This window comes from Sinocyclocheilus anshuiensis, unplaced genomic scaffold (assembly GCF_001515605.1).
Source record: "Sinocyclocheilus anshuiensis isolate Anshui unplaced genomic scaffold, SAMN03320099.WGS_v1.1 scaffold1014, whole genome shotgun sequence".
Lineage (NCBI taxonomy): Eukaryota > Metazoa > Chordata > Actinopteri > Cypriniformes > Cyprinidae > Sinocyclocheilus > Sinocyclocheilus anshuiensis.
The window spans coordinates 969,138-995,949 of NW_015540943.1; the positions used below are offsets into that span (position 1 = coordinate 969,138).

The 26,812-nt window shown below is 37.9% G+C and overlaps 1 protein-coding gene across 1 annotated transcript in view; it reads left to right on the forward strand.

The window, feature by feature from the left end:
* Positions 1–26,812, forward strand: part of LOC107689740 (cadherin EGF LAG seven-pass G-type receptor 1-like) — a 112,021-nt gene that overhangs the window by 47,110 nt on the left and 38,099 nt on the right. Inside the window, 4 exon segments of the mRNA XM_016487872.1 lie at positions 2,485–3,123; positions 4,297–4,519; positions 5,287–5,402; positions 7,468–7,556. Of these exon segments, the coding sequence (XP_016343358.1) occupies positions 2,485–3,123; positions 4,297–4,519; positions 5,287–5,402; positions 7,468–7,556 (1,067 nt within the window).

Here is a 26,812-nt window from a genome sequence, read left to right on the forward strand (position 1 = left end):
TAGTAACATTATAACTCATATTACTTTTATATCGTATTTCTGTCTGTTATAGAACATAAAAAAAACATCCTGGCATCATGTGACATTTAGATGCTGTGAATGAAACTTCATAATGTTTCACTTGATTATACATTTAGTCAGGAATTATAGTTTGGAGAAAGTCTAACTAGTAAAATGTGTACAAGTTATGTGAAAACTAATACAAGTAGGTTAATAAAAAAGACTTACTCATGTTTATGATCACTGCTGCATCAAGCCGCTGCATTGTTTTTTTCCTGAGGTAATCCAAAGCTCCTTGAGGTGAATTCTGTCTTATTCCTCTCAGCGTGACGCAAACAGTAAAATTAAAAAAACTTGAGGTCTTGCTGCTTTGTTTGCTGTGATGTGGGCGTTTACACGCCACGCGCTTCACGTGGATGATTATAATATCTATAGCGCACTCAGCGCGTGGGCGTGGTCGCATTAGATATAATGAAGGGAGACGTGAAAGACTGGACATCACGTTGGTTTCATATGGATTACTTTATCACAGAATATTTGCTTTCGATAAGACTTGCTTAGTTTAAAAGTAGACATGTCAAGCTTTCTATAGATATATCTCTCATGTCTCTTTGTTGAGTATTTGCTGAGTTACAGTTAATTTTAATGACGCGTTTCTAAATAAAGATCACGCAGACCAAGGCAGCAGACAGCGCACCATGTTTGTTTTCTTTATTTTATAAATGCACAAAGTTTTGTTGTTATTATGTGTGTATACAAATAAAAGTAGACCATTTACAAATTCGATTGATGTATTGCTCTTATCCGTAAGATCAAAACTGAAAGTGTAATTTAAGTTCTTTTCGGTGTTATCAGTTTTATTCGCAAACATGTCTGTATTTGTACAAATCGTTGCACAATCATTTAATCCCGAATTCCACAGAATGAAATTGAAAGGCATTTGTTTGTGGTTAGTAAGATACATGTATAAAATGTATGCAGTACATGGATAATTGTGCGTGCATCTATTAATCATTTTGAGTCTAATTTCATCCCATACTTTTTCTGCTCTAACATTCATATGTAATGAATGATGTTGTCACAACCAAGCTCTTGCATATATTGCTCATTTTAAACACAAAAGCCAAACGAGAACAACAACAAATCTGATAGAATTAGAAACAGCATGCAATCGGTGAACAAACTGTATCAGGTTCAGCCTATAATTTATAGTCAATGCAATGTGCTTATGTCATCAACTTCAGTGGACCAAATGTAGTGCACTACATATCAGACAGAGTTGGGAATGTGACCCATTTACTGGGAATGGTGACTGTCCCACACCCCCTTCTCTTGTGATTTATGGCTGTGATATAATTTAGAGACACATAACTCAACCCAAAGACACAGGACACCTCCATATTTGAAAGGCCTTAACCACATTGTTTTGCCGGGGGTATTAATTGGATATACCAGCTGTTCTGCAGTTGTATCCTTAGCAAAACAGAACAGTCAGTGCGGTTCTTGTGGAAGCTTCCTGTCAAATCCATCCTCTCCACATGAAAATAGTGAGATTCAGATCAGATGTATGGCTGTGCAACTTAAGACCTTTAATCGGACCTTGACTATATTATCTATACTATATTATCACAGGCAGTACTCCAGGCATAACTTTGTAATTTAATACAATGTTATTAGTTCAATATTCTGTGTGTTATATTTCTACACTTTATGAAGAAAAGAACAGTTGAAACGTTCTTTAAAATATCTTTTTATGTTTTACAGAAGAAAATCATACAGGTTTGAAACAACATGAGGTTAAATAGGCTACTATTCCTTTAAGGGTTTGGAAGTTTGTCAGTTGTACAGTGTAATGTCACAAGTAACATAAGAAAATACTTTTTTTTTTTGCACACTTGTGCTGAAGGTATTGAAAGGTATGGCCAGTGTAGAATGAAGGGTTGTTGTCTGTTGCTAAGCAATTTAACTGCCCACTGATCTCAGTGACATATAGTATGCATTAAATCAGCAAAGTGGAAGCAACTGTCATATCCTGAAAGCGTATAATTGCTAAATTTTGTCATTGAGTATAAAACTGTAGTTAAGGTCATGTACAATCCCATAATAAGTATTCCAATCGTTTTTGTAATTTTGAGGAAGAAAGCATTTACAGTATTTTACGGTTGTCAAGTCTCCATCATCATTTTTATGGCATTAGTTCCAACAGAGAAGATGAGTTTGTGTCCTGAAGCAAGATACCAAGATGATCTGTCTAATTGCGGTGCAACGTTATAGTAATCCTGTCTGTTAACATGCTTTCTTCTCCAACCCAAAACAGTATTTAGACTTTCTTAGTGTGAAAAGATAATACTGTTATCTTCTGGAAGCAACTGACTTCCAGCTGAAACATTCCAAAATTCCAGCATTCTAAGACTAGAGGCAGGTTGTGTTTTCATGAAATGTAAAACTGAATTATTAACAGGCAGTTGTTTTTATAATTTTTAGATGGTATCCACCAAGTGACGGCCTTCTGTACTCTCCGTGTGACCATCATCACTGACGAGATGCTAACGAACAGCATCACTGTCCGTCTGGAGAACATGTCCCAGGAGCGCTTCCTATCACCGCTGCTCTCTCTATTCGCCGAAGGTGTGGCAGCCGTTCTCTCAACTAGTCGAGAAGGAGTTTTCATCTTCAACGTCCAGAACGACACAGATGTCAGCGGCAACATCCTCAATGTCACCTTCTCCGCCTTGCTTCCTGGAGGAGCTCCGGATCGCTACTTCCCTTCGGAAGAACTTCAGGAGCAAATCTACCTGAACCGAACTCTGCTACAGAAAATCTCCAGCCAAAGTGTCCTTCCATTTGATGACAACATCTGCCTGCGGGAACCTTGCGAGAACTACATGAAATGCGTCTCTGTATTAAAGTTCGATAGTTCTCCACCTTTCACAGCCTCTGATACAGTTCTCTTCAGACCAATCCATCCGATTAACGGCCTACGCTGCCGTTGTCCGGCAGGTTTTACCGGCGACTACTGCGAGACCGAGATTGACCTGTGCTACTCAGGTCCATGCCACAACAATGGCCGCTGCCGCAGTCGAGAAGGAGGGTACACCTGCGAGTGTCTAGAGGACTTTACAGGTGAGTTTGCAAAACATTTTATGGCAGGGGGAGGCCAGTCATGTCTCTGGAGATCTACCTTTCTGTAAAGTTCAGCTCCAACCCTGATCAAACACAACCAAACCAGCTATTTAAGATCTTCAGAAGCACTTCATGATTACAGAAGGGTGTGTTTGATCAGGGTTGAATTGGAACTCTACAGCTAGGCAGATCTCCAGGAGCAGGATTGGACTCCCCTGTTTTATGGCATACAGAATTTGTGTGTTTGTCTGTACACTTGCAGGAATATGGTTTGTGGTTAGGGAGCGGCATTTTGTCAGGAGCTGAAGGAATGCTGAGGGAACCAGAGGGTGGAACTGTCAGTCATTTGGGGTAAACCACAAATAGGGAAACCACCAGAGCCACTGCCTTCAGAAGCAAAAGTCAGGGTGTCCTTGTCACAGGTGGACAAACAAGTGGAATGATGTGTCCACCTGTGAGGGACTTATTGAGTCTTGAGCAAAGATCATGCCATGTCAAATAAAGCTTTGTGTCTAAATGGCAAAATATAACATGAAAGACTTGCACAGTGAGGACTATATCTCATCAATCTCCAGTTCGGAGGCTCCTCTGCCATTCCTGACCACCTCCCCTTCTTTATCAAGGCCAATTAGCCCCTCTAATCATCTCCTTCAGTGCTTTGAAGGTCACAGTTCAACTCCAGATATTCTGCATCCATTATAATAGCGATGACAGCCTGCCTCTCAACATCTATCCCTTTCTGGCTTTCTCACATTAGAGGGAAATAGATCTGTCTATTTCCCTCCAAAAGAAAGATTATCCCAAGGAAATCAGGGGTCATTACAGGCTGAGAGACTGCCATCCCGTTCCCCTGCCACACATAAACACCCTTTGTCCAGATCTTGTCTGGATAATGGCTGATATATAACACTGCATGAGTTGCTTGTCCATCCTCAGTAACAGAATTGGTGGTGCCATAGAGGAACTCTTGGATTGTCAAGTGCTTCCATATGGAAAGCTGAGACTAAGTCAGGGCTGAAACTTTGATTTAAGGCCAGTATAGCAGTGCTCCTGGAGGGTCAGTGTCCTGCAGAATTCCGTACCAATGTAACCTACCTGTCAAGTAATTATGTACACCTTGATAATATAACTTTCAGTTTACAATTTTACTTTACTTCTGATTATCCTGTGCAGGTGAGAACTGTGAAATAGACACAGGCTCTGGACGCTGTGTCCCCGGGGTATGTAAAAATGGAGGTGAGTGTGTCAACCTGCTAGTGGGCGGCTTCACATGCAACTGCCCCTCTGGAGAGTATGAGAAACCTTTCTGTGAGATGACGACACGCAGCTTTCCTGGACAGTCCTTCATTACCTTTCGAGGCCTGAGACAGAGATTCCACTTCACTGTCTCCTTCATGTAAGTGCTTGGTTATATGTGGCAAGAAAATTGTTTATGACCTCTATGTCATGCCCCTGTTTACCTTTTTGTTACGCTGACACATCTGCCTGAAGCTTTGCATGCTGTAAAGTGTAATTTGTTGAAGAGGTTGCATAAGGAACCCTTGAGCTCTGTCTGGCTGAGCGGCATGCCTGGACTTATCTTCTACTCATTCTGGGTCATACATGGATAATCTTAATGTCAAGCTCAAATCAATTTTGCCCTTTCTGTAGAATATTTTTAGCCTGTTATCTGTTGGATTTATAAAGCAAGAACGACATATGGATAATTTGTTTAAAACTGTTGTAAAGTTGAAAATTAAGCTTCTTATTTATTAAGCAGCAAATGTTGAGACAGGGTCACTAGAGAAATATTTGGACTCCTGTGCTGTGTAAAAACAGGAAGGGCTATGTGTTGAGAGAGCACTATCAGTGTTTTTCTTTATTTGTATCATCTTCCTGTAGAGCAGCTGGTCTCTGACTCCTCTGCCCTCTATGAACTACTTCCTGTTTCTGGACTTACGTTAACTTCCTCTCTGATATTTTTTTCTTTTCTTCCCTTGATTAATAGATGCTATTTCTTCTGTCTGGCTTGGAGGTTTCTTGTAGCGCAATTGATTTAAGTATTGAGTTCTAGCATATGAGAAGTGCAATCAAACCTTGATAGATGTAAAGATTTATGAGGGGGCAAACATTTAATAAAACCTGTAGTTCTAGTTGTTCTGATCAATGTCTTTTTCTGTCCAGGTTTGCAACAAGAGAGAGAAATGCCCTTCTACTCTACAATGGTCGATTTAATGAGAAACACGACTTCATTGCTGTGGAAATCATTGAAGAACAGATTCAACTCACCTTCTCAGCAGGTACAAGTCCTACCACTGTTACAATTGAGAGGACCAGGTCATCGATATGATGAGCCATTAAATATTTTTATCCTTTGGCAGATAAACTAATAATCTGTATGTAACAATATGGGAAATGAGCATGCACAAATAAATATTCAATAATTACCAAAAAATATCTAATATTTGCCATTAACCGATATGGCGCCGATATTTTATTCATCCCTTTCCAAAGGATACTTTAGTCAAGTATGTGAACACAAATTATTTTAGCTATGCAAGCTCAATTTCAGATTGCGTGTCAGACCACACTTTCTCAGCATTCTACTGCTATAGCATTAAAGTAAACAACAAACAATAATGTATTCTGTGGCCAGTTTTTTCTTTCAGTTCAACTGCTGTTATGGCAAGAGCAACAATTTGAGGAGAGTTTTGCAGAGCATGTTAGATAAAGTTAGTTAAACTGTCAACGTTTTTACAGCTAGCTACGTGAATAATAACCGTCAGTTAAATTCACATTTGAAGGTAACTCTATCGTCCCCTCGAGTACTGAAGTTTGTTACAACAATACTAACACACCTTAAGCATGTACAAAAGGACCGTGCACTTCCAATATGTTAGTCAAGCGGTCACATATGCGCTTGTGCATTCATATAGAGTTCGTTTCAGTCTGAATGTCAGATTCACTCCTGGGACAGCAGACAGTAGTGTTGACAATATACGGTAACATGAGATGACATCATGCTACGGTAAACAGCTTGTTTGTGTAGCCATGTGTCACTTAGAGAGAGAATTGATCTAGGTGAATATGTTTACGACAAAGGATTTATATGTTGTAAAGTGTCCAAACTTTAATGAGGCTATGCAGTGACCCAGATGGTCTTTTCAACTTCTCCATGCATGTGCAGGGGAAGATACACACACACACAGACAGACAGACACACACACACACACACACACTTAAGCTCAGAGGCGGTTATAAATAACACAAGATGAGCACTGCCCTATAATGGGACTGTTAATCTTATAGCACACATAAATCTTTCCCAGCCAAAGAGAACAATGCTGTGTTATGCCGTGGAGCCTGTTTTACATGCTGTACCCAATGACACTTGCACTAAAACTGTTCTTTTGACCATTTCAAGGGGCTGGCCCACCATTCTTAGTTTTTCAGTGATCAAAGGGTGCAAAGGTGTACGATTTCATTAACAAAGATATCAGGTTTAAAAAAAACATCTTAATAAATATATAGCTTAGAAAATGTTTGCAATTGTTTACTAACAAGGCCACAATGTTTGGTTGTTCTTTACTGATTCTTTATGAATACCAGTAGGGGCTCCTGCCCTGGGTAAATATCCCTCTAAACCCAATGTACATTGTTGCTCCCCTGCCCTTTGAATGAACTCGATTGATGAGAGAGAATATCTAAACATGATTAATAGTTGTTATGTTAGCAGTTTTGTGCTGTAGCCACTAAGTGACTTTATATTGGACCAGAGGTTACAAAGCCACAATTTATACAAGAAACACCCTCATCGCATACCAAAACACACTCTTTGAGCTATATCTGTTTTTATGTTATACTCATAATTGTAACATGATCAACATTTGCAAGTCTTTACCAACTTTTCCAACTTACACATAATTAACATGCCACTGCAAACTAGAAACAAACTAAATGTATTTTAGTGAATTTGTTCGGACAGCAAATTTGATTGAAAAAAAGATTTACAGATTAATTTGAGATCCAAATTTTTTTTGCAAAATATTTAATTGCTCTTTTGTTGCGGTTTTCAACATAACCCATATTTTTATATTTATATCAGCACTTTTGTTAGTTGTAATTAGTGTAACTTTATTTGTTCAAGTTTCCTATGTAAATACTGTAGCTTACGTGTAGTTTGCGGCTTTTTGTTAGTAGTTTGAATAGCTAAGTCATTTTTTTAAAAGCCTAGCTTGAATGTGTTTATGACTTCTGAAACTGTATTTTACCTACTCATAATTTAAAGTAGCTTACATATACAATGCACATGCCTTTCTCCTGTCATTTAAATTAATATTTTTTTTTCCTGTCTTTCTCTCCCAGGTGAGGCTAAAACAACTGTCACACCTTTTTTACCAGGTGGAGTTAGCGATGGCCAGTGGCATTCGGTTCAGCTTCACTACTACAACAAGGTAAGACATTAAGTTTGTTTCGCTTTTAGTTATAGGAATAGTGTTGTTCCTGAAGATTCACTCTTATTCTGGAAAACCAGGACAATTTATGGATGTTGTTTGTTCCCACGATGGTTTTCTTACTATCCACTTGCATCTGACCTGAGGAAGACAGATTATTTTATTCACGGAATCTCCGTGTTTGACTTGCATTGCATTTCAGTCAACTGGAAATTGTTTTCAAATGTTTCCACACCCAAGGGCAACAGTGTGTTATCACAACATTGCATAATTAAGTCTAAAGGCACTTATTAGCATGTTTTTGCATGCGTTCTTGTGTTTGTATCTTGTGTTGCCCTCTCCATGTGACAGTCCCAGAAAGACAATCTGCTAACTGGAGGCCATAGTATTTGTGTAAAGCCTCAAAAGAACTAATGCACATAGGTAACAAAAGACACAGTCGTCTTTATTTCTGTCCTGTGATTCTCGACTCTTTCAAGCCCAGAACATCAGAAACTAAATATGCCATTGTGATGTGCCAGAAGTCTTCCTGCTTGTAAGAGATTCTAACTTGAGTTTCATAATACTGCTTTAAAGATCGTTTTCTGTGTAGAATGTCCTTGTACTCATATAAAGTGAGCAGTTGTTGGGGACGGAAACAATGAGGAGGTCTCGAATTTCAATGGAGAAGTTTTAATTTACTGCGAAGAGGGTAATGCAGTTTTCTGTAATGACTTTAATTGATGAAGATATCTCAGACTAGTGTATTGTTGGATGCTTCTAAAGATATGACAAGACAGAAAAGTTTAAAACACAGTTGTTTATAAAGCTATTTTAAATTTTACATTGGATTATTATTGGTTTTTGAACAAGCATTTGAACAAACCGTGTATTAAATTACTAGTGTTTGTAGTACACTAGTGGGGGGGGTTAGAACTTTCAAAGCATCTGTACTTGGCAACGACACAACACACCACAGCATTATGAGAGAGAGTTTTGGACCTGTAAACGCCTAAAAAACTAGTTTAGAATGAAGTGTAAATTGCCCCCTATATAGTATACTATGGGTTATGCAGTTTTTGCTTTCTATTTTGTCGTGATTGAGCACATACTAGTTTGAAGAACTCTTATGTCCAGCCTGAGTTGCTATTGGTGGAACACACACACACACACACACACACATATTTACAAGGCACTAAATAAAGACAACTCATAGTGGGTCCCACCATCCAAGTGGGAGTCCTCACACACGGCTGTGTCAAAAATACTCCACCTGCTTCCAACACACACACAGTAAAAAGTAACAGGGAGGCCAGAGATGCAGCAAGTGTGTGACAGCCTGCAGCTGTTGCCGAGTGTGCGCAGTGATTGACCATGGTGAACTGTTTAAACACACACACATTGGCACAGGAGAGTCACTCTCTGTGTGTGTGTGTGTAGGGTCACGCTTGGAGTTGGAGGTGAAACTGTCCTGAACCATGTATCGTGGAGTGTGAGAACTGTCAGGAGTGGGTATACTGTCCAGATCTAAAGACATTCCTCCACAATCAGTTAATGCTTTCCCTGATTATCACCTCCACACAGCGCCAGAGAGAGGCCATTTGGGATTTCAGAGGATTTCAGATGGAATCTGCTCATACTTTCACAACATTTTAAGGTACCGCTGTACTTAAGGGAACTTATAGAAAGACAAAGTGCTTTACTCATACCTAATGCCCAGTGCTTAATTTATGGGGTCAGAGGGTGAATATGTGGGTGGGTACATACTAGAGTTTATGCTGTGTCAAAGAACACTGCAAATACATTCATTTCAAAACAGAAGAAAAATGCATGAAGGTGACATTATGTAATGTGACCAAAATGTTAGCTTTTTATCCACGAACACTTTTGTCCAATAAGAATTTAAGAGCTTTAAGAGAAAATATTGAGAATATAGAGAATATCGAGAAACTTTAACCCACTTGCTGGGCAAAATTCCTTCAAACTGTTGCACCGCCATACCAGTAGATGACTTGAAAGACAAACTGACCACAGAAGACAGTTTATACCAGCCCTTCTCAAAGTCCGGACTCCGGGAATTCGATCCGGACCCGCCTCCACTTTTAGTATTTCAAGTGCATTCGTATCACTCAGACCTCTGTGGCAGACACACAGGGGCGCATGAATCAGTGTTGCAGTTTTTACCGACTTTTTTGTAAGACAAAGCGCATAGCAACTAGCGACATTTTGGATCAACCTTTTAGCTTTCATTCAGTAGAATAATATCACCGGTTTTGCCCCGCGAGTGCGAGGTTTTTCCCGACTGGCAGAGTTAGCAGCACATTCAACTGACCGAACCGCAACAGACTTGTGAATGAATGAGTACAAAACAGCGTTTCCAAAAACCTGTCACTGTTGATTGGGCATATGAACATGAATGTAGTTTGTCTGTAAATATGCACATATTTTGTTACACAGACGGATGTTTGTGCTGCATGATATAAATAAAGTAATATAATTCACTGCGTATAACAGCAATTCAAGATTTTTGCAGTTAAGTTGAAGTGACTTTACAGTAGGTTACATTGAAGTACTATTTCAGAAACAGAAAATATGTACATGAGAACTGCTTCATTGGGCATTTAGTTGTATAAAAAGTGCAGTACTTTACAGTTCAGCGAGTAAACGCGAGTACGACTTGATGACGCGACATTTTGGATAAACCTTTTAGCTTTCATTCAGTAGAATAATATCACCGGTTTTGCCCCGCAAGTGCGAGGTTTTTCCCGACTGGCAGAGTTAGCAGCACATTCAACTGACCGAACCGCAACAGACTTGTGAATGAATGAGTACAAAACAGCGTTTCCAAAAACCTGTCACTGTTGATTGGGCATATGAACATGAATGTAGTTTGTCTGTAAATATGCACATATTTTGTTACACAGACGGATGTTTGTGCTGCATGATATAAATAAAGTAATATAATTCACTGCGTATAACAGCAATTCAAGATTTTTGCAGTTAAGTTGAAGTGACTTTACAGTAGGTTACATTGAAGTACTATTTCAGAAACAGAAAATATGTACATGAGAACTGCTTCATTGGGCATTTAGTTGTATAAAAAGTGCAGTACTTTACAGTTCAGCGAGTAAACGCGAGTACGACTTGATGACGTAATGAATATGATAATTGCATATATAAAGTTGAATTGTTATATAAAGTTATAAGAATGTTTATTAAAAACAAGTTTTGTGATAACAATTATTTCGGACCTTTTCACGTTGATGAGAATTCAGATTCGGACCTTTGAATGTAAACTTCGAGAACCCCTGGTTTATACTAATGCCTGATATAGAACCCCTTGCGGCAATGCAGAGAATAGCGTTCTGACTAATTTCGGAAAAATATGGCTTTATTGTGTTTTTCTTTTTAGACATTTCAGAGTTTTGCTAAAGGCAGGGAGAGGTGGGGGTGTGGGTGGGTTCTGTTATTATTATGACAACAACCTATCTATCTAATCTGATGATGTGTGAATAGATGCTCCATTGATGTTATCACAATAAAGAAGGCAGAAAAGACATTTCTGAAAGACATCACAGGAATACATAAAATTTTTAAAAAATAATATTAACATAAGAGACAGTTGTTTTACATTAACCTATACTAATATTCCACGATATTGTTGTTTTTACTGTACGTTTGATCAAATATATGCAGTCTTGGTTGAGCATAATTTAAAAAAACAACCCAAACCTTTGATCAGTAGTGTATATTTTATGATTATCAGAGTATGATAGTGTAACAACATCAGATTATTGGAATCCGAATCATTGTGTGCTTCTGTATTTACAGTGACTACACACATTGCAGTTCTCACAGTTAATTTCAGACCTTTCATTTTCACCCAGACATTTTCCTGCAGCTTAGAACTGGATTCCAGCTTAGTACTCATTACGTACTGGATATATATTACAGACATTAATCTAAATTCCCAGACATCCCCATATAACTGTAGCTATCAGTCACTTATGAGTTTCAGCTGTTGAGACAAGTGCAATATATTTTTGTATGACGATAATATTTTAGGATGATTAATTTTAATACTCATAAATGGACAAATACATGTAGTTTGTCCTTGTGACTGTCATTTTTGTAAAAACTTCATGCGGTTATATTTAGATTAGTGTTGTGTGATATGCTCCATAGTCATATCGTCCTATCGTCAGCCTGTGAGATTGCCGATACACAATATTATCATGCTAATTTATTTAATTATTTACTTACCTAGTTTCATAGCCGGAGAGTGAACTATGTTAGTGTAATCTATTAACTACACATTATATCTTTTTAGTCAAGTAGCATATAGATGCCATGTCATAAAATATTTTTAATATCACTGAATTTGTATTTAACATGATAACAGTTTAATAAAAAAACATTGTAAGTTACTAATTATAATGCTTACATTTCCTCAGTTATTCAAACAGCAGCTACAGAAAACAAGCAAAGAATATTTACATTATCAAAAAAACATCATCACAGATCTCAGTTTAGTGTGAGTTTATGCACTTAAAAAAAACAACTCCCGTTATAATCAGTGAAGCTATCTACACTGTATGTTGAATAAATCTCTTATACTTACATCATATGTACATCTGCACTTCGTTGTTTATGATGAGAGAATTGGCGAGAGAGCAGAATTCAGTCAGCGAGCGCACGCACTGACCAACAAAACTCTGGTGTTTCAGCGATGACTCATCTGAACGCTTCTGATTGGCCATTGCATTTATAAACTCAACAGAATCGTGTGTGATTGGTTATAACGTAAAAACGCAGAAAAATAAATATGATAGAACAAATAAGCCCTACTATTAATTAGATAATAATACTAGCCTGGTAATAATAATAATAATAGTAATAATTATTATTAGTAGTAGTAGTATTATTATCATCTTGATATCGTCAAAGGCATCAGCCACAGGCGATATCTCTAACAATATCGATACATGATACTATCATCTATCGGCACAACCCTAATTTAGATCCCTACAGAGAATCGCTTAGTACTTAGGTGCGTATGTACATAGAAAACTGGAAAAGTGCATCATTATGTACTAAATAAAAACATAAAACCTGATATAACACAGGCCACACTGAACTGAATTCAGTTCAACTTGGCTTCATTTCTAAATCACTTTTAAAAATGAGATCAAAGCACAATGGTTCACAAAGCAGCTTAACAAGGAGGCAGTACTTCATGACTTACACTCACCGTGAGTAAACACGAGACCTCTGGGAAAAACTAGTTAGGAATAAATCATTTTCTGTTTTGCATACAGTAACTTGCCCAAAACAGTCTAGTTTGCCTAATAAAGACAGTTGCACAATATTGGAAGTAAAGTGAGCGGATTTAGGGTTTAAAGGCAAACAAGCAGCATGCAGGTCATAGTAAAGGGTGCCAGCTCACATTTAATTTAGCCTACGGATGGGTGTGACGGAAGCGGGTAGTCTTACTGGGAGGTCATGAACTATATAGATGCTGGAAAATGTTCAGTTAGTGGAATTTACCGTTACTTTTACTTTTACATGCTCATACACACATGTAGCAGTGGCGAGCGGTGACTTTTTTAACGGAGTATGCTGAGTGATAAGACCCCCCCCCCAGCTTTTAGGACACTCAAAAGGGATCACAGATGACAAATAGCTGAGAAACACCGTGGCAGGTGTCGATTGAAAAGTATACACATTTCCTACCTTATTTGTAAATGAAATTCATCTCCAATCCTTCTTCTATTGTTTCAAGTTTATCCATTATTCCAATGCAAGAAAAATATAGCTGGTTTTCCAAGTAAAAACCGCCAAATAAAGTTTACACGTAGTTACGTTATGATACGTAATCAGAGGGTGGGGAGATGGGGGGGATTCCCCCGCTCTATATGTCTCTGCATCTGGGAACCATGGTTACACAAGTAACCTGAGACGTTTGTTATTATTAACATTTTATATAGCCCACGTTTTTATCAACATTTTTTTTCATTTACCGCTTAGGCAATAACGGTGACAATAACGTATATCTTCAACATACGTTGTCTATGACCAAAAATGTAAGAAGATATGTTTTCAGTGGACTTTTAAAATTTGCTTTGCTTGAGAAAACAAAAATATACAGTTACAGTATTTTTTTCTTTTGATTTAGTCGAGTTGGTTTTGCATCAAACACAACGTGATTTTCGGCAATCGAGATGTGACAGCAACAGCACTTTTTTTCCGCTTGGGCAAGCGCTTTGCTGACAACTTACCTCGCACATTACATCTGCCGCAGACCAGCAAATCACTGAGAACGCGCTATAATCTGCTATAATCCTGACGAGTCATAGCAACAGAGCGGAGGCGAGAAAGCTGCGGAGAATCCGCTCGCCCGGAAGCAACCGCAACTGACGTAGTTTTACAGAAAATTACTGCCGTTTGTCAAATAAATCATTGTACGTTCTTATTCCTAACTCTTTAAGCTTTAAGTTACATTTCAAATGACAAGGGATCAACTTAAAATCATGTTTATATGAATTATCCCGTGAACATATTCTCTCAAATGGCCTAGGTATGCGGAGCATTCGCAGTTTATATGGATGGAACGCCACTGATATACTGTGTATATACAGTGTTTGGCTTAGTGTTATGTTAGTAATCATGTTTATATGTATTATCCCATGAACTTATTCTCTCAAATGGCCTGGGTATGCGGAGCATTCACAGCTTATATGGACGGAACGCCACTGACATGTAGTTATAATGAGTTATTTGAGTCATAAATTCAAGTGTAGTGAATCAAATGCACTGTGATTTAGCTAAAACAATAATTAAGTTCTCTTTGGATGAGTTTATCTAACAGAGCATTTTATACCACAGTGGGTGATGATAGGTGTAAAACGTCTAAGGGAGATTAAACTGGTTACCCTTTTTTGGGATTTGGGGATTATTTTGTATTTAAATGATCCATGTCACTCAAAAGGCAAACTGCTTGATTTTGGATGCATTCACGTTAAAGCTTTCCTAGTGGAACAAGTACATTTGACACCAAAGTTCAGTTTGTTTTTTGGGGGTTTAAACACCTGAATCTCCTCAAAAACGTAGCTTTAATGTAGTGTGTAATTGGTATGAAAACAATACATCTAAATGTTATCGATAGCATAATTAGCATCTTTAGCATAACTGTCACTAGAACTTGTTCAAACATCATTTGTATTTCTGCCTTGATGACACATCTAAAAAAATATATTTTTAGCAATAATATAGCAAATTTTGATCAGTTCAGTATTGACCTTCACTGCTCCGTTCGCAAAGTAAAATGCACACTTTTGTAAGACTTATATAAACATATGCGTAACATCACTGCACATGTGCTTTAGTGCATTTAAACATAGCTTGTGATGACTAAACATGGACCCAAAAGTAAAAGGGAGAAGTAGGTAAAACTTAACTTGGGTCGGACCAAGCAATCAAATCAAGTCATTAGTGGGGTTGGGTATCGTTTGAATTTTATCGATTCCGATTCCGATTCTGATTCTGCTTATCGATTCTGATTCTTATCGATTCCAATAAGATAAAAAATCCAATATAAAAAATGTTGATGTTGACATTTTGATGTCAAACATTTATTCTGACTTTTTACAAAGCATTCTGTTGCAGCTGAATAACACGAGCAAAAATCAGCAGCCTACAGAACACTGCAAGAGGAATTTTGCCTATGCTTTAAAAAAAAAATACCACAGCAAAAACAACTAAGATTAATATAAATTTCAAATATTAAAGTGTTAAAGACAAGTAAACAGTCAGTAATAAGATAGGAACAAACAAATCAATTAGCAATATCATAAATAAATACAACTGAACAAAATTTCAGGTGCAGAAACTGTAATTAAAATTTTTAAAACACTGCATCGTTTTCTTTTCATAAATAAAATATAGATTAATCAGTTAAAGTTATTAAATATATTCAGTCAAGATCAGTGAATGATTTTCTTTTGTTCTTTGATTAACATTAATGACAGGCAGCGTGTTTATTAGGCTGCTGTCTCTTTAACACCGCAGATCTAAAAATACTGTACATGTGTGTTTTCTTTCTCATCTGTTTACGTTCACGTATGACAAAAACGGCTGTGTTTATGATGATATACTGACGTAGTTTTCTGCATATTGGCCGACAAATATGAAAGAAGTCAGTTTCGGCCCGAAAACAACCTTTTCTACAGTGGAAATACACGGAACGGTTCGAGAACGGACACAAACCAGGAACCCGTACCGCGACCTCTGTTCTCTGAGCTTGCGCTTCGTGTGCGCTGCACACAAACGGCGCAAGTTCTTTCTGTTCCTGCACTTAAATCGTTTTTAATCACATTAAAATGCGAAAGCAGGAATCATTAAGCAGAATCGAAATGCACGCGTCTTTATCGAATACCCGGTTCTTGGAAATTTGGAACCGGTTCTAAAATGGAACCGGTTTTCGATACCCAACCCTAGTCATTAGTCCCTGATTATTTTAGTAAGTCGGTTTTATAGCACACAGGCAACTCTGTTACATGTTAATGTGCTTTGGGGCTGATTTTACTAGCGTCTGCTGCTACTTTAAAAGGGCTTTCAATATCTGTGGGGTTCAAGGGCTTCATCATACATTCTAATAGGCGCTTTCTCTCCCGTGGTCTACGCAGGACAGCCTGCACCTGCTGGACTCCAGTGGGGTGCTGCGCGTCCATCTCTATACCGCCTGGCTGGAGCTCACTCATAAGGAGGTACTATATCCAGTGACCTAGTGTTGCTCTGCGGTGGCGGTTCCTGCTATCCTTCCAGCCTTAGGGTCCATATTTACAAAGCGTCTCAGAGTCTCCCGGGATGCTTTCGGATCAGTTCTGCGTTCGGTCATATAGAGACAAAGGGCAGCATTGGGAGGAGGCGATCAAATCCTAAATCTGCTCATGTAGTTTGAGAAGCTTTGTGAATACAGACCCACATCTTCTTCTCTGACTCCAACAGCTGTGTCCAAAGAGATTAATTAGTAGGGATGGGAATCTCAAGGAAATGTACGATCGGGCTCAGTTTCCACTTAGCGAGTTTGTCAGCGCTTCCATTAACCGTTCTTGGGGATAAACTGTCATTTAAAGAAAAGAAAAAAAAACAGTAGTGGTGCAGAAAATAAAGATATGAGCTCGTACTAAACACTATTATAATGTGTATTTTAAACATTTATTAGCTACATTTAGTCTTTGCTATTTTTTCAGTATCATTTAATACAACAGAATTGAAAATGTATCTGTAGTAATTACAGAACGTAACACAGTGACAGGTCTTGGTTAATTTCAAGTTGGACATGACGAAAGTAATGACTACCACGAATAAGTCAAAAATTGCTTTTACCTATGTAGTCAAGGAGTGTTTTAACTAATTCAAACTAATAATCCAACAATGATTTTTGAGCATTTTTGGAATATTTATTGAAAAGAGTCATTCGTATTTGAATCAAACTAAACTAGTTATGCTGTGCTGCTGCTGAATAGAATACATTGTTGTGTATTCATGGAGTTCTGTCTGTGTGAGTTGAAGAATGCAGACTTTCAAGAACCGTTTGTCAGGAAAATCATTAAATTTCAGAATATTCCATTATTCCCCCATGGCTTATGGCTACTGCATACTGAAAAAAAATGCACAGATATATAAGCATACCCAATGTCAGTTAACCCAACAGCATTTTTTTTTTTTTTTTTAGGGAAATCAAACAAGATCTACTGAGGGAATATTTTGCTTTCTGCAGGCTGATTTAGGTTTGAAGAAGTCCAATGAAATGAATAATTGGTTTGAACATTTTGTTGCTGAACAAACTGTGTTCGGTGGGAACAGGCCTTTACATTGGTATTTCTTGAGTAAAGTGTATTGGCTATTTGATAAATCAACAATTACTTTTGTAGTGTTAACCAGCTCCCAGTTCTTGCTTGTGTCAATATGAGGAAAATTTGTTTTCTGTATTCCAGTCTTTCCTGTATTGTGCGAACACATTTTTAGTGTGAGAGAAATACAAGAATTTGAATGAAGCTATCAAATAGAGGCTTGTTCACAGCATTAGTTTATAATGAGGGCCCAGACGAGACTGAAGTATTATGCGGATATTTTCTATTTTTGTCACCATAGGTCAACTCAGGTAACTACAGGAGTAAGGTTAATATTTGTAGGAATGTTGCATGGAGGAATATCGTGAAACCTTTCTGTAGCGTCTGGACCAATCAAAAACACAATTTTTCATTTGATTTAACAAATCAGTTATTCATTAGATTAACAAGTCGTCACAGACCCCTCACCCAATAGACTGGGCGCCGGGAACCATGGTTACACAAGTAACCTGAGACGATTTCCCTTATGAGCTGATTCGCTACACTTTCCCATATGGAATACCAGTGTGTCTCCACCACATGCAAAAGGTGTTGAGATCACCCACATGCTTTAATGAGGGAAATGGGACAGGAGAGAGGATGGGACACACACAGCGAGTAAGCACGTCACACCCTGTCGAGGAAGGGAGAATGACATCATGACACTCCGTGCAGCTATACAGAGCTGCTGCTTTTTAAAATCTCTGCTTGAAGAGGGTACCTATAGAAAACATGACGCAGTTGACTGAATTCTTGTAGTTAACTGTAGTACAACTACTTCTTGTAGTCTGTAGTTTTGAATTTAAGGTTGAGAATGCATTTTTAAAAAATGTGCTTACTGAACCATAGCAAAAAGTCTCAACTTTTACAAATATTAGTTGTGAAATTTTTACTATGTGATGTTCAGGTGACTAGCTTCTGTTGACACGCTCAAAAACTGTATTCGGATCAGTGTGTAAAAGAGCAAAGATGGCAGAATTGTAAACACATACGTCATGCGTCAACCAAGCAACTACCAATGAGGTTACTGGGAATGCTTAGAAACAGCTTTACACAGGAATTATTTACCTCTTTGGTTGTGTCAAACACAACTTAAAAGTCATCCAAGAACATGTAAATCTTTAAAGGTGCCATAGAATGCATTGATACAATATTTTAAATTGTTCTCTGATACCTACATAGAAGGTATGTGGCTTAGGTAAGGGCAAAAATCTCCAGAAAAGGTTTTACATGTCCATTTACAACCCTAGGATTTGTCTCTAGATGAAATGGTTTGTTATTACCTTATTTGGAAGGGTCATGAATAATAATGTTGAGCTCTGCTCTGATTGGCTGTTTCGCAGTGCTTGATACAATATTTTAAATTGTTCTCTGATATCTACATAGAAGGTATGTGGCTTAGGTAAGGGCAAACGATCTCCAGAAATGGTTTTACATGTCCATTTACAACCCTAGGATTTGTCCCTAGAATGAAATGGTCTATTTTTATCTTATTTGGAAGGGTCATGAATAATAATGTTGAGCTCTGCTCTGATTGGCTGTTTCACAGTGCGGCTCATTTCAGTAGCTCACACAGCAGGAAGGAAACAGGGAAAATATATATACTGTATATATTTCAATACTTTCTCTCACAGTTATATCGTTGGGTAATATTACTTGTATATAAAATGCGGACATCAGGGAGCCGCTATTAATATGCGCGGCATTGAAACTGCTTTTGAATGCACGATCACGTTTTACTTTCACTTTCAAGATTTGCGATAGCACGTTCTCTGTGTAAAATACAGCGGCAGTACTTACCACACATTTTACAAGATCAGATGTTTGTCAGAGGTGCTCAGGATCTGTAAATCATTCGCCATCATCCTCAGTCATCTCTCCTTTCGTTGTTTATGTGGTAAGTGAAATCTTATGTACCGTAATGTAACAGGCTACCGCTAGCAAGCAGCTAAGCATGTCCCTTTAGTGGCACGCGTTATTTTATTAGAACACGTTATTTGCTTTCCGTGCCTTTCTGAATACAGACACCAACCCATCCCTGCACATCACATCCCCTGCACAGCCTGGAACATAACATTTATTTCCATGATCTGCCATTTTCGCTATTATCCTTGCTTGTTTCTTCACAATACCTGCAGAACTTCTGATGATTTGGCTGTGCAGGTCCGGCTGGCCTAGAACATGGGCGGGTATATGCAAATGTCGGGGGCGTACATATTAGTAATCCCGACTGTAACGTCACAGTCGGTGTTATGTTCTGATTCGCCTATTTTTCAGTGGTCTTTTGCATGAACGAGATCTACATAAGGAGGAGGAAACAATGATGTTTGAGGCTCATGGTATGTCATTTCCATATACAGAACTGTTATTATTCAACTATGCCAAGGTAAATACAGTTTTCCATTCTATGGCACCTTTAAAATAACTCCTTCATTTCTTTAAGGTTTCTGATTAGCTATGTATCTGTGTGATATCTTTCCCACAGACCAATGGATTTAGGAAGAATTAGTATATGACTTTTACATTAGTACATTAGTACATCCAATCACTCAGGATAAGTACAAATGATCTAAAGTTCAAAATCAATTGTCCACATAAAGCTGTTTTTGTTGTTTTACCTTCAATCAGTAGTGACATAATTGGCCCTGTTTATTAAGAGAATTAGCAGTGAGCTACTGTCAAGATGATGAAATTCATGTCAAGGGATTTTATCAAGAATGACTGCCGATTTCTACGGTTTGTATATCTTATTCCCGCTATTCAGCTGTCATTCACTCTAGAAAGCTCTCGCCAGAGGAATGCACTCAAGCTGAATGTACGAGCATGCCTGTTTTACTTTAGAACAGACCGTTATGACCTACTGATTCATCATACTGTGGTGTACAGGAGGTCAGATTCTTTGAAGTCTGGGCACTTTTGGAGTACCAATCAATGATTCATGAGAGTTCGTAGGCAAGGTCTCCAGAGTTATTTTTCTCCATTTTAGTTATATATACAGTATCTATCTCACAGAAGTGAGTACACCCCTCACATTTTTGTAAATATTTTATTATATCTTTTCATGTGACAACACTGAAGAAATGACACTTTGCTACAATGTAAAGTAGTGAGTGTACAGCTTGTATAACAGTGTAAATTTGCTGTCCCCTCAAAATAACTCAACACACAGCCATTAATGTCTAAACCGCTGGCCACAAAAGTGAGTACACCCCTAAGTGAAAATGTCCAAATTGGGCCCAATTAGCAATTTTCTCTCCCCGGTGTCATGTAACTCATTAGTGTTACAAGGTCTCAGGTGTGAATGGGGAGCAGGTGTGTTAAATTTGGTGTTATCGCTCTCACTCTCTCATACTGGTCACTGGAAGTTCAATGTGGCACCTCATGGCAAAGAACTCTCTGAAAAAAAGAATTGGTGCTCTACATAAAGATGGCGTAGGCTATAAGAAGATTGCCAAGACCCTGAAACGCAGCACGGTGACCAAGACCATACAGCGGTTTAACAGGACAGGTTCTGTCCAAACTATGGTCGACCAAAGAAGTTGAGTGCACGTGCTCAGCGTCATATACAGAGGTTGTGTTTGGGAAATAGACGTATGAGTGCTGCCAGCATTGCTGCAGAGGTTGAAGGGGTGGGAGGTCAGCCTGTCAGTGCTCAGACCATACACCGCACACTGCATCAAATTGGTCTGCATAGCTGTCGTCCCAGAAGGAAGCCTCTTCCAAAGATGATGCACAAGAAAGCCCGCAAACACAGACACTTATCCTTTCTAATTTAATCCAATTTTAATGTAAAATAATCTTGTCGGTTAACAATCGGTTAATGAGCATCGGTTAGGAAAAATAATCGAAATGAACATCCCTAGTCAAAATAATGTATTCATTTGACATTTTTCTGTTAACACAGTAGGAAAAGTGTCGCAGAGAAAAATAAATAAATACGACATCATATAATAAAATATTTACAAAAATGTGAGGGGTGTACTCACGGGTTTCAGGTTTCTAAAGTATTGAACACATTCTGCTAAAGCTCCATTTAATTTTAAACATGTAAAACTGAATTTGAACTTGAGGAACTATAAAGTATAAAGAAACGTTTTTGCGCATCATAGTGGTTATCCGCCATAACATTAAAGCTGAAGTGTGTAATTTTTGTGCCTCTAAAAAAACATATTTGTTACTTGAAACAAACATTAACTGAAATAACACCTTAAAAGTATTAAATACCTTAAAAGTATTACAGTTTATGTTACAGCTAGTTGCCAAAGCAACATTTCTCATGTTTATGCAGTTTAACTTATGGTACTAAAATAAGTATGTATTTCAATGATATTAAAATAACACTGCACCAAACATAACTGCAATAATGATACATTTTAAATGTTTTCCAAACACTCCCTTCATCTGCCGATTTCACCCCATTGCTTGAATGTGCCACAGAGCGAAATTGGAGCTTTTTTGGGGAAATCAGACAACCATTTGTTTGCTTGTAGTTATAATACTCTGCACATTAAAATGGGATATGATTTAAGAATAATGCCATTTATTATAGTATAGTAGTTTGGCTATCCGTATTGGCAAAAATCTGTACAATCTTCTGTTAATTCAGAATACATTATAGTTTTGAGGTTTGGTCTACCCAGACTGTAAAGAGTTTTATTATGTGACATGAATGTCTTCAGTAACCTGTTTGCTAAGGAGAAGTGGACAGCACCTGAAATAAGAGACAGCTTTGTACCTGCACGCTTTTCCTTATTAAAGGCGAGTTTTGTGGATTACGCACATAGCAGGGGACAAAAGCACACGTCCATCTCTAACTGTCTGGAGCACAGCCGAGCAATGATAAATGAGATGTGTTATTGAGACACATGAGTTTAAAAGTGGTCTCCATGTCCCGTAGGCCAGCCGACAACACCGTGCTATGTGTATGTCCTGAGGGCGTGTGTGTGAACCAGGGCCAGTTCTCTTAAATTATTCACAGCTCTAGGTTTACACAGCCGGAGGGCGGGTGAGGTAATGCTGTTTGATAGTGAAGAAGATCAGTGTGACAAAGACACCCTCTCCCGTACGACATTCATACCCAGGCAGATTCTGCCATGATACCTGCTTCAGACACAATTTCTCTGAGGAGAGAAAGAAAGTTTGTGTGTGTGTGTGGTGATAATGAGCATATTTCCTTGATATAATACACAAAAGCATCTCTCAAGCTAGACTTCCTGTATTGTAAAAATGACCCTCATGACCTTAGTTGTCTCTCTCTCTCTCTCTCTCTCTCACACACACACACACACACACACACACACACAAACACTTGCATTTGTGATTTACGGGGACTCCATAGGCGTAATGGTTTTATAGACCATTAGGGTTAGAGTTAGGGTTAGGGTTAGTATAAAAACCATTAGGCGTTATGGAGAGTCCCCGTAAACCACAAATGCCAGTGTGTGTTTATTTTTATACACAGGAAGTGTACTCATAAACCATGTTTACGTTGTAGTACCCATGTCATTATACACATTTGTGTCCTCATAAACCATATATACCAGTACACACACACACACACACACACACTTCTGAGTGAGTCATGAATTGTTGAACCAATTCATTGAAATAATCAGTGAATAATAATAAATTAATCACTGAAAATAAATGTTTAAATATATCTTAATATCCAAATATATCTTTATAAACAATAAATAAATCATCTTAATTACTAAATATTAATTATTATTTAATTGTGAGACACTCTTAAAATCTTAAAAAATGCTTGCAAACATTTAATGTGACACAAAGAATGGGCTTGAAATACTAAAAAGGTAGTAAAAAAAAAAATAACCAGCTTAACATACTCACATTCACAGCTCTGAGAAAGCTGTCATACCTGAATATATTTCACGAGTAATGCGAAAGTGTAAGATGCCTCTGTCATCAGTTTTTTGGTGTTTTCGTAGTTTTGTGTGTAACCAAATCCGTTGATTGACATTTTGCACTAATCTCTCATAACACAGTTGTCTTCCCATTTAACTGACAGGCCAGTGGCAGCAGCGGCGGATTTATCTGAAAGCTGAGCGGTTTTACCTGAACTCCAGGGCTTCCACACAAGCGTTACTGTCAAACCCGAGCTCAGTTTGCCCCTCTGGGGAAAACACAAGCCATTTAGAGCAGTTTACAGTCATGTTCTCCTGTACTGACTTGTGTTAGCAGTGGAAACACTGAGAAACAATGTTGTGAAGGGAGACGTTCGCTTATCGGTGATTGATTCTTACTCTTGTGCTTGTAGTACACTGGATGGGCTGAACAGTACATGTCCAGAACAGATCATTTGAGAATGTGAAACTTAAGAATCCTGCTCAGAGCAGGAACATTGATGTACCCTTAAGACTGCAATTTTGATCCCTGCACATGAGCTATCAAATGTACAATGTGCCAGTGCCAAACATCTCTAGAGCGTTTTTCTCATAGAGTTGTGCCAGGCCACCATTGTTGTGCCAGGCCCATTACACCTTGGCTTTATTAATATTGCTGATGGATTAGGAAACTGAACAAAACTTCATTTGTTAAGGATCATTTTTTATTTTTTTTTTACTTTAAGCAATCAATATAGTTTAACCTTCAACTTCTGGTTCAATTAACAAGGTGATAAGATAAGATAAGATAAGAACAAAGCTTTTGTAATTTTGTTTCAGTATAGTCTGGGTGGACTCGAGAGGATGTTTTTTTTGTGTGTGTATTAGAGTATGTGTATCTGGAACATCAAACTCGTTGATTTCTAAAGAACATGAAAATCCTGTTTTCCATGATAAGATTTTTTTTTATGCAATTCTTTCTTCATACATCCCCCCTGGTCTGTTCGGGTGAAATGAAGGTTTGAGTGAGCCTCTCTCTCTGACCTCATCCTCTGTCAGAAGCTGTTGGGATCAAGTGTGTTGCCATGGCTCCAGCAAACCCTCCGTCCCTAGAGAACCGTGTGTAGAGGTGACAGGAGTTTTCAACACTCCAGAGAGAAAGCCTTAGCTGGAGGCCTCTTTTAAAGGAATAGTTCACTCAGAAATGAAAAATCGGTTATCATTTACTCACCCTTGTGTCGTTCCTTTTCCATGCAGTTACAATGAGGAAAAAAGCTTTGCAAAAACACCATAAATATTATACAACTTAAATATTACACAACTTTACGACTGTATTTTAGTTCAGCTCAGATTCACACTCTCTTTGACATATTTACAGTATATTTATATACGTATAAATCTAATGTTTTGGTCAGCCATAGCCTAGCTAAGGAAAGTTTTAAAAGGTCAAGCTGATTTCACAGAAGAATAACTCGGGAACCAAAGAGGGGGAGAGGGCAGCACCCTGCTCTTACAAATTAATGCACACAGAGGGGGGATTTATTATGAGCGAATTGCACCTGCAAAAACTATAAGCATTGTTTCAGCATTCATTTAACAAAATGTATCATGCAAATCAGATTATGGTGCAAGCACACCCACAAATGTAGTTTTCAGTGGTCAATTGTGTCCTGTACAAAGAAAAAGACAGTATATACATAAAATACGCAATATTTGAATGAATTCTATTATTTAATATTTTAATTTTAAAAACCTAAAACTATTCAAAATCATTTTCAGTCCTTGAAATGGAGCTGAAGTAAAACGGAATAAAAATTAGACTTAAATCTGAAATAAAATAAGTTTAAGTTGAAATACTAAAGGGACTACAAACTGAAAATATAAAAATAAAAGCTTGTTCAAAATATGAATAAATACTATAATAGTATATAAATAATACTAAAATAATTTACTTACATATTACTTAAATAATACTTCATATGAAAGAGTTTTGCGTCTGATTAAGTTGGGTTAAAGTTCAGAAATAGGAAATGTATTATTACGTAATAATATGTGACCCTGAACCACAAAACCAGTCATAAGAGTACATTTTTCGAAATTGAGATTTATACAGCTCCATCTAAACGCTGAATAAACAAGCTTTCCATTGATGTATGGTTTGTTAGGATAGGACAATATTTGGCCGAGATACAACTATTTGAAAATCTGGAATCTGAGAGTACAAAAAAAATCAAAATATTGAGAAAATCGCCTTTAAATTTGTCCAAATTAAGTTCTTAGCAAAGCATATTACTAATCAAAATTAAGTTTTGATATATTTACAGTAGGAACTTTACAAAATATCTTCATGGAACATGATCTTTACTTAATGTCCTAATTATATTTGGCATAAAAAAAAAATCAATAATTTTGACCCATACAATGTATTTTTGGCTATTGCTACAAATATACCCCAGCGACTTGAGACTTTGTGGTTTTGTGCTCCAGGGTCACATATGTGTGATTCAAAGTTAAAATACAATATCCTCCATCAAAGAGAAATATACAGTATATACTGTATATCTGCATATATTGTTATCCTTATCAATTTAGCACCAAGTTAGACCTGTGAGAAATCCTCATTTCATATGTACCACCTTCTCTGTGATGAAACCAAATCCCACATCTGCTGTGCTGGATAAAATCACCTGCATTAGTCCGCCTCACTGCCATATCACATAGGGGAGGTGTTTGGGTGAACAGCAATGAAAAAATCACACCCCTGATCCTCATTCATTTAAAGTAAGACATACATATGCAGTGCTTTAATGTGCAGATGGATGTTGAAGAAGCAGCCTAAGGTGGAAACCTCACACAAGTAGACACCTGCCGTTGTCAGAAGATGGGGGACGCATGGTATGCAGCCCGACGCTGAGATCAAGTATGATTGAGATACTGAGTTAGTAAAACACTGGTAGCTAATATTTTTGTCAAACAGCTGACGGGAATCTGTACTGTACAAAACCTCCAGTCTTCATAAAAACAGTATGGCGGTACCTGCCCAAACAGCGCTCTCATCTGTGCCTAAGGTACATGTTTGGAGCCCCACTTGTTTTCTGTTCTGCCAGTAACGTGTGGCATGTAGCCAGAACCCCCAGAGATCTGGAACTGCCCCCAACAAACCCTCTACTGGTGAGGTTACTGCCTCACCAGAGCGGTTTATAGACCTCTGCTGTTTTCACAGAGAAAGAACAGAGGAAAAGTCGGATAACAAGTTCAAAGCGAGATTAGTGATACTTAGGCTAATAGGTTTTAGACATCAAACACTGTACGTCAGTCATTTGAATTCCACGGTTTCGTTGTTTTCAAGTATCTTTTTTTTGTAGATCGGATATTTTTGTACATTTCAAAAAGTATTTTCGAAAATGGTTTGTTCGCAGGTCTGGGAAATAGCAAAACATAGGGGGATTCTGGGTAATGGCGTCTTTGTCTCAACACAGAAGTCTTTGTTTAGGTCCGTCGGTCATTTTACACCACGCAAAAGAGCAAACCAGGCTAATCT